Genomic DNA, 9596 nt, shown 5'->3' with positions numbered 1-9596 from the left:
AGTTCTAGTAGTTTTCTGGTGGCATCTTTAGCATTTTCTATGTATAGTATCATGTCATCTGCAAACAGTGACAGTTTTATTTCTTCTTTTCCAGTTTGTATTCCTTTTATTTCTTTTTCTTCTCTGATTGCTGTCTAGGACTTCCAAAACTATGTTGAATAAGAGTGGTGAGAGTGGACATCCTTGTCTTTTTCCTGATCTTAGTGGGAATGCTTTCAGTTTTTCACCATCCCACTGTCTTTTAGAGATCACACACCTGGTCTCAGGACTTAATGAAGCTCAGGTTCTTTATGTCTCATCGCAGAAAGAATTCAGTGAGAGGCAAAGTGATAGGTTATAATTAGATTTATTTAGAGAGGTACACATTCCATAGACAGAATGTGGTCCGTCTCAAAAGGTGAAAGTGGCCACAGGACATGGGATCATCTCAGAAAGTGAGAGCAGCCCTGGGAGAAACACACTCCACGGAGTGTGGGCCATCTCAGAAGACGAGAGACCCCAAAATATGGTGTGGTTAGTTTTTATGGGCTGGGTAATTTCATAGGCTAATGAGTGAGAAGATTATTCCAATTATTTTGGAGAAAAGGCAGAGATTTCCAGGAATTGGGCCACTGCCCACTTTTTGGCCTTTTATGGCTGGCCTCAGAACAGTCGTGGCACCCCTGGGTATGTCATTTAGCTAATGTATTACAATGAACGTATAATGAGGCTCAAAGTCTGCTGGAAGTCGAACCTTCTGCCATCTTGGACCTAGTCGGTTCTAACCAGTTTTTGTTGTGTCCTCAGTGGCTATGTCATTTTTATAAAGGTTGTGCCCTTCCCTCCTTTTGCAAAACTATTTCCCCCAGCAGATGGGACTGGCTACCCTCTTACCCTTTTTCTCATCAAAAGTTTTCAATTAAAATTTGAAACTATGATTTTTATCAAAGAAATCAGTGATAGAGTTGCCACATAAAATAACCATATGCCCAGTTATATTTGAATTTCAAATAGACAACACATAATATTTTAGTATAAATGTGTTCTAAATATTGCATGGGACTTACACTAAAAAAAATCATTTTTTATCTGGAATTCAAATTTAACTGGGATTCCAATATTTTTATTTGCTAAGTCTGACAATGCAAGCCAATGAGACGCAGGATTCGTTTCACAGAAGTCCACATTACAGCTCACATCCGTGGAAATACCTTTAAGGAGACACAGCCTTTTATTTGCACACACCAGACCACAAAATGCAGATAATAATTCTTTAATGTGATTCATGTTATTCTGATGACATTTGGGTCAAACTCAGATTCAGAATTTCTGGCCTCATTGGCTACTTTTATCTGTGTAACAGCTGAAGCTGCCTGCACGATACTGATCTTGGGTCTGAGCTGAAGCGTTAGAAGCCCTGTCTTTTGAAGTATTTGGCTCGTGCAAGGACGCCATTGCAGAAGTCACAGCTCAGGTCCTGGCTGATTCGGGTGTAGTCACAGAGTCCACCTGGAATTTGTGAGATGGGTTAATGCCAAGCCCACAGCCCCTCGCTGTGGCAGGGTGCTTCAGCAGTTAACTCAGATCTCTTTCCTAGTTGCTTTTTAGGAGGCAACTGAGGTTTGGGAGAATCTGGTGCAATGAATTATGTTTGTACCTATTAACTCCACGCTGGGAAACCAACCCGTGGGTTACACAAAGCTCTCAGGTGCTGGTCAGGGGTCCAGGTTGGAAACCTCCTCTGGATTTCTTTGATTCTAACAGTCAGGACCTCAGTCATCTGGGAAACCTGGGCCTTGCTGATCCAGGAGGTGGGGCACGAAGGCCAGGGTCCTGCGAGGAGAGAGGCAGAGGTTGATGCAGCTTCCTGGGATCAGGGCTACTTTTTCATTTCCCTTTTTCTCTCCTCCCCTTTGGCAGAACCATCGCCACCTTCAATCTCCCCGAGGATAAATAGTAAAGCTACAAGTTTAGGCAAAGGAAGGGACAAGCGGACATTTCACAGCTGTTTTCAGGGTAATGGTAAGAGGCAGATTTGGAAACCAGAGGTGACAGATGTAGCGTAGGGACCAGTCTGATGCCCTCTTTCAGAAGTGCTGTAAGCATAAACCTTCTAAACAGGTCAGAAAGGGGTTTTTCTATCTGGACTTGTAACTCTCCTTTCAGATAATCTGAATGTCTAAAGGTAACTTTTCTACACTTTCTTGTATACCATGTGGGTTTCACCATACGTAGGAGAAATGTCTGACTCTGGGGAGTTCTTTCTTCATCTTCAAAGGAGATGGACTCATCCTTTACAAAGGAAGCAGAACAGGGCAGGAGAAACGATGCCTGCCCTGACATCACCAATGATGTCCTCGGTCCCAGTACTGCATTTTTCCAGCTGCTGGGTGACTTTGCGGCAATGACTTTGTCCTCGCAAATCCACTTCCTCACTTGTAAAGGGCAGATGACTTGCCTCCCCCACTGACTTCATCTCATCAGTTTATTGGATGGGTCCCCACATCAAAATAAGATAAATTATTTGAAAGTACTTTTAAATTGTCAAGCGTCATGTACTTTGGGAAGCCAATTTAAAGATCATTGAGGAGTACGTTTTCCTAAAAGCTTGAAGTATGAGTGCAATACTTACAGGTTTCTCAACATCGACAACAATGTGAAATGCATAGGAAGAAACATGTCCTCGTTACGTCCCTTGCATCGCCAATTCAACCAGCACAGAGTTAATTCGGCAGTGGGGTTAACGAATGACCCATTCCCTGGAAGTTTCTATCAGGCAGCAAGTGATACCAGGCAGAATTAGTGCAAAACTGAAATTGATCTTCATAACTAAGAATTGTGTAGAAATAAGACAAGGGAAAGGGAATTCAGTATTTGTTGAGAATCTATCAGATACCAAGTGCTTCTTCACATTATTTCATTGAGTCTTCATAACAATTCTCTGAGATGGCATTTTATAGATGAGGAAACTGAGACCTAGGGAGAGTAAATGACTTATCCAAGGTCACATGGTTACAAAATAACAGAGCAAGGATTCTATCTGTGATCTCTCTCCTGCACCATCACCTTATCGGAAATCCAGAATAGGGTTTGGTTGCTGACAGCCTGGAAACACAGCATAATTTACTTTGAAAGGAAATTGTGGCTCTAAACGAAGCAGGAATGTTGCTTGTCACATCTCCCAGGCAGAGCTGTGATTCTCACAACTCCAGAGAGCATCTTTTACTCCGTATTCTATGGAGCAGTGCTCCAGGGGTGCCATCAGCAATAACGAATGTGGAGGAGTCCCTTGGGGTTGTGACAAGCCACACGTCATGATTGATGGCAGGTTACCTGCACCACCCTGGCTCCATCGCCCATACTGTCCACATTGACCAGGACATTGCCACCACGAGACTCCTGGACAAGACACCAGCGATCACAGCAGGGTCCATGCAGCACTTTAGGCCAACTGTACACATGATGGGTTGATATCACAGGAGGTATGGCATGTCTCTTTCAGCCAGCCTTTCAGAAGCACGAACTCTTAAAGCAAACACAGAAGGAAGGAGGCAGCTTGGTGTGACTCGTGCTGAGACAGGAGTTCAGGAAGAGAGAGAAAATACACTCCAGGGACCTGGTCAGTGGTCTAGGACTGAGAAGCCCCAGTTTTGGTCTGAAATCCCTCGTGGCCATCCCTAGACCTGAGATTATGATTCTCCTCCTTTGAGCTTGCGTCCATATCCCCTGAGGAGTGTCCTCTGTGCTCCTCAGCTGGGCTCTCAGGGGCTGCTCTGGCCCACCCTGGAAAATTCCATGGGCACAGACACCATCAGCCCCATCCTAAACATCCCAGAGTGACCCAATAAAATGTACCTGTCCATCAGCTACCATGTGACAGAATATGAGAGAAGAGTTCTCCCAACTCTTCAAGGAGTCCTTGGAGAGTTTCCCTGGCAGGTTTCCTCATGCCTGCCCACCTTTCTGCCCTAAAGTGACACCCAGAATCATGTGAGCTTAAACTTTTACGAAATAACGAGAAATGGCAAAATGAAGACCAGTACTAATTTACCTGGCTAGCCCACTTTCCTGGTTTCACAAGCTCTCTCATCCACCTTACATCAAACAAAGCTGTCAACACTGTAAAGTAAGTGCTATTCTCACCCTTCCAGTGGATGCTCAGGAGACCTGAGTGACTTGTTGAAGCCCCAGAGCTAACACTCAGACAAGCTCTGTGGACCCCACGTCCCGTGCTCTCTCCATCACTCCGCTGCGTGGGGCTGTGGGAAGTAGTGGGAACCTAAAGGATATGCTGAGAGGATCAAAACTGTGGGGAAGGACAGGGAGGCTTGGGGTGGCATCTCAAGGGAAGGGACAAAACCTGATGGAAACCACGCTTGCCAAAAGGAGTCACCTTCTGACAGAAAGAGGACGAAGAGGAGGGGGGCAAGGTGAACAGTGAGACGATCAATACCACAGTATTTCAGTCCTCGACGCCTTCCAGTCCCGCAAGACGCCCCAGGGGTGTAGAGGGTCTGGAGGTCTCCGTAGCATCCCCAACTGCTGCTTTCAGATGAGCCTACAAATGGAGAAAATGTCAGCCTAAGACACTGAACTAGTAATTCTGATCCTGCTTCTATCCATTATGAAGTGATGTTAATGAAAAGAACTGTGCTAAAATCAATGACACCAGGAACTCAATTTGCCATGGAAACACTTCTGAAATTTTCAGTATGGCAACTAAGTGATCACAGATACTAACTTCTTACCTCCTCTTCCGTGGACTCGAGAACAATTGGAGCAGTTATACTACTTGCAAAGCTCTGGGGCCGAACAGTGCTGTTGGGTGGGTGTCTTAGAATCAAAGCAGAGATTCTGTGTTCCCTGGAAATTAGTCCTCATCTTGTGTCTTAGGTGAACTCGGCACTTCTCCCTCAAATACTCCTAACTCATTGGTCTGGTGAGATACTTGTGTTTGCTCTGGAGAAACATGTAGTATGAAGCCTGGTCCTCCCTGGGATCTCAACCCAGACCCAAAGTAAAGGCACAGCTGGTAAACTGGGACTTGGAGTTGGCTTCCCCTGCTCTTGTGTGCACTTCTAGGTGGGAGCCTAAGACAACAAAGGGGGGAGGATATGTTGTGAGGTCCAGGACCAGATCTCTATGCCGGGGCTCCCTTTTTCCCCTTCTTCCCTTTCTCTCTTTGCCCTTCCATCTCTCTCCTTAACTTTCACTGTCATTCTAGTCACTGAAGGGGAGGGCATTCTCTAGAATTTATAATTCACACCACAAGGAGGGCACATGAGCCAGCAACAAGTTACCTACAGGGGGCAGGAAGCTGCCCCTTGACAGAATCATCTCACTATTACCAGCCTGTAAGGACTTCTCATTAGATTACTCTTTTTGATTAATTTAATCTTTGACTAAATTAGATTATATAATCAAATCTTAATAATATGCAGATCTTTGGAAATATATCTGTTGCACATCATCATCTGTGTACCGTAGGTTTGTGTAAATGCATTTTAAAGTTCTGTTTTCTTACTAAGAGCTTCATGGGATTGACATCTGAAAATACTGGTATTTTGGAGTAAATACTTCTATTTTAAAATCTTGTGATGAGTAATCAAAGAGAAATGAGGAAATGAAATGACTTGGTCTTTTATGAGTGTACTAAAAATTAAATGAGCCAACAGTTCCTTGTTTATTTTTTAATCAGTGCACTTTTATCTTTATAATTGGTGACAAATACCCTTAATAGTAGTTGGTTGTGTCACTCATTACTCCTTGCCCTGTAGTCTCTCCCTAATCACATTATATGCTCCCCAAAGTTTCTTTTTCTTTTCTCTTGTAACAGTCTTTATGTTAAAGTCCATTTTGTCTGATACGGGTACTGCTACTCCAGATTTCTTTTTATTTCCATTTGCATGGAATACCTTTTTCCATCCCCTCACTTTCAGTCTGTATGTGTCCCTAGATCTGAAGTGGGTCTCTTGTAGATAGCAAATATATGGGTCTTGTTTTTGTATCTACTCACCCAGTCTATGTCTTTTGGTTGGAGCATTTAATCCATTTATGTTTAAGGTAATTATTGATAATGTATGTTCTTATTGCCATTTTGTTAGTTGTTTTGGATTTGTTTTTGTAGGTCCTTTTTCTTCCCTTTCTCTTTTGTTCTCTTGTGATTTGTTGACTAACTTTAGTGTTGTGTTTGGATTCCTTTTGTGTGTGTGTGGTATCAATTATAGATTTTTGGTTTGCAGTTACCATGAGGATTTGATATAGCAGTCTGTATGTAAGGAAGATTTGTTAAGTTGCTGGTCTTTTAATTTCAGATGCATTTCCAATATCCTGCATTTGTGCTCTCCTCACAATTGCTGATTTTGATATTAAATTTGTGTGCAGATGATTTCCTACCTTTACTGTATGTTTACCTTTACCAGTGAGCTTTTCCATTTGTAACTTTTTGGTTTCTAGTTGTGGCCTTTTCTTTTCCACCTAGAGAAGTTCCTTTAGCCTTTGTTGCAAAGCTTTTCTGGTGGTGCTGAATTCTGTTAGCTTTTGCTTGTCTTTAAAGCTTTTGATTTCTCTGTTGAATCTAAATGAGAGCCTTGCTGGGTAGAGTATTCTTGGTTGTAGGTTCTTCCCTTTGATCACTTTAAATATATCATGCCACTCCCTTCTGACCTGCAGAGTTTCTGCTTAGAAATCAGCTGAAAACCTTATGGGAGTTCCCTTGTACATTATTTGTTGCTTTTCCTTTGTTGCTTTTAATATTTTTACTTTGTCTTTAATTTTTGTCAATTTGATTACTATGTGTCCTGGCATGTTCCTCCTTGGGCTTATCTTGCCTGGGACTCTCTGCACTTCCTGGACTTGGGTGACTATTTCCTTTTCCATGTTAGGGAAGTTTTCAGCTATTATCTCTTTGAATATTTTCTCAGGTCCTTTCTCTCTCCTCCTTCTGGGACCCCTATAATGTGAATGTTGGTGCATTAGATGTTGTCCCAGAGATCTCTTAGACTGTCTTCATTTCTTTTCATTCTTTTTTCTTTATTCTATTCCACCACAGTGAAATCCACCATTCTGTCTTCCAGCTCACTTATCTGTTCTTCTGCCTCAGTTATTCTGCTACTGATTCCTTCTAGTGTATTTTTCATTTCAGTTATTGTATTGTTCATCTCTGTTGTTTGTTCTTTAGTTCTTCTAGGTCTTTGTTAAACATTTCTTGTATCTTCTTGATCTGTGCCTCCATTCTTTTCCCAAGATTGTGGATCATCTTTATTACCACTACTGTGAATTCTTTTTCAGGTAGATTGCCTATCTCCACTTCCCTTAGTTGTTCTTCTGGAGTGTTATCTTGTTCCTTCATCTGGAACATATTCCTCTACCATCTCATTTTGCCTAACTTTCTGTGATTGCAGTTTCCTCCACAGGCTGCAGGGTTGCAGCTTTTCTTGCTTCTTCTGTCTGCCCCCTGGTGGATGAGGCTGTCTAAGAGGCTTGTGCAGGCTTCCTGGTGGGAGAGACTGGTACTTGCCCACTGGTGGGTGGAGCTTGGTCTTGTCCCTCTGGCAGGCAGGGATGTGTCAGGGGGTGTGGCTTATTGGACAGCGGTGTGTTCAGGAAGACTTTAAGCAGTCTGTCTGCTGTTGGGTGGGCCTGTTTTCCCACCCTGTTGGTTGTTTGGCCTGAAGCATCCCATCACTGGAGCCTACCGGCTGTAGAGTGGAGCCAGGTGTTGGTGAGAAAATGGCAGCCTCCAAGAGGGCTCACACCAATGAGTACTCCACAGAACTGCTACTGCCAGTGTCCTTGTCCCTGCAGTGAGCCAGAGCTGCGCCCCCCACCTCCACAGGAGACCCTCCAATACTAGTAAGTAAGTCTGGTCCAGTCTCTTATGAGGTCACTGCTTTTTATCCTGGGTCCTGGTGTGCACAAGACCATGTGTGCACCCTCCAAGAGTGGAGTTTCTGTTTCCCCCAGTCTTGTGGAATTCCTGTGATCAAACCCTGTTGGCCTTCAAAGCCAGATTCACTGGGGGCTCCTCCTCCCATTGCCAGACCCCAAGCTGGAGAGCCTCATATGGGGCTCAGAACTTTCACTCCTGCGGGAGAACTTCTGTGGTATAATTATTTTCCAGTTTATGGATCGCCCACCTGGAGTGTATGGGACTTGATTTTATCATGATTGCAACCCTCCTACTGTCTCATTGTGGCTTCTTCTTTGTCTTTGGATGTAGGGTATCTTCAGCACTTTTTTGTTGATGGTTGTTCAGCAGTTAGCTGTGATTTTGGTGTTCCCATAAGACGAGGTGAGCTCATGTCTTTCTACTCTGCCGTCTTGTCTCCTTCACTCAAAGTTCCTTATAGTCCCCAAATTCCTTGTAAAATTTTAAAAAATATTTGTTGAATGGATGGTTCAAGAAAGAAAGGAATGAATGTAAGGCTGGCCCTATCTGAGAAGTTTTTAAAATTCAGAGCCAGGAAAAAATTTGCTTCTCTTGAGGAGCCATGCTTCCTACTTTTCTTTGTCCAAAAAAAAAAAAAAAATTGCCTTTTCCTCTTTGCCCCAGTTGCAAGGAACCTTAGGACCGAATCTGAAATTCAAGCATGGCAACGATGTCAGCCTCAGTGGTTAGCTGAGTCCCATCTCCTTGATCCCAGTGTTGCTAGTTTTGTATTTCATTACATTAGTTTTATATTGGTAAATCACGTCAATGCTTCTGTAGAATTATATGGTCTATTAATAAATTCAATAAATACTTCTGGTGAAAGAATTTTTATAGAGGAACAGTGAGCATTTTTCAATGGTATGGATTTAAAGTCTGGCCCAAGCAATGCTGCTGTAAGTCCACCCCACATTCTGCAGAACCCCCTCCTTTTGTGAGGCACCTGGCAAGAGGCTGCTTGTCAGTGGCTGTTAGCAACTCCAGGATTTGTTGAACAGCTTGGGGGGGAAAAGAACATTTTCCACTGCAGTTTTAAGTATCAGAAGTACCACTATGTTCCCATGCTTATCTTTCCCATCTCCAAGGTCATTTGGGAAAAATGCAACACACTCACCAGTAAAGGCAAGAAGGCCCAGAAGTAGCCACAGCACAGACATATTGAGGACTTGGCACTACGGGTCCTAAAATGATTTTAAAATAGAAATTAGCTCAAAGATGTGAAGATGTCAATTGTTGTCATAACATTATGTAGTGTTTCTATGGAAAAGTGTGAAAAGAATGAATGTGTGTCCCCCTGTCTGAACTAAGAAAATTAATTATTTGAATCATAATGAAATAAGCCAGAGCGGGACACGTGCTCCATCCATCCTTTTAATTAGCTTAAAAATGACGAGACTCCTGCTCAGCCCACAGGGACTCAACATACTGTCGAGTTACCAAATACAGGTTCTTTCAAGAAACCAAGATACTTTGACTCTCAGCCCTGAGAAATATGGTGCTCTGACTACAGATCTTGAAAAGCCAGTTTCTGAGGCATGTGCCTTATCCCAATAGCCTCTTCATTATCAAAAGGTAATACCAAAAGTAGAACTTCTTATCAGTGCTCCTCTTGCTTTGGGTTCTTTTTCCTTCAGTTAAGAGGAAAGGTTACGCTTTCCTTGGTGCCTTGCCATCTTTGCTTTGGTTA

At 43.1% G+C, this 9596-nt stretch overlaps 1 protein-coding gene across 1 annotated transcript; it reads right to left on the bottom strand.

Moving 5' to 3' along the window:
- Window positions 1-1387: 1387 nt before the first annotated feature.
- On the bottom strand, window positions 1388-9066 carry LYG1 (lysozyme g1). The gene is given in 5 exon segments (XM_065891598.1): window positions 1388-1488; window positions 1675-1858; window positions 3372-3502; window positions 4424-4537; window positions 9024-9066. Coding segments are annotated over 5 exon segments (573 nt in total).
- Between the last annotated feature and the right edge of the window lie 530 nt (window positions 9067-9596).

This window comes from Phocoena phocoena, chromosome 14, assembly GCF_963924675.1.
Source record: "Phocoena phocoena chromosome 14, mPhoPho1.1, whole genome shotgun sequence".
Lineage (NCBI taxonomy): Eukaryota > Metazoa > Chordata > Mammalia > Artiodactyla > Phocoenidae > Phocoena > Phocoena phocoena.
This window is presented reverse-complemented; position numbering and strand designations above follow the sequence as displayed.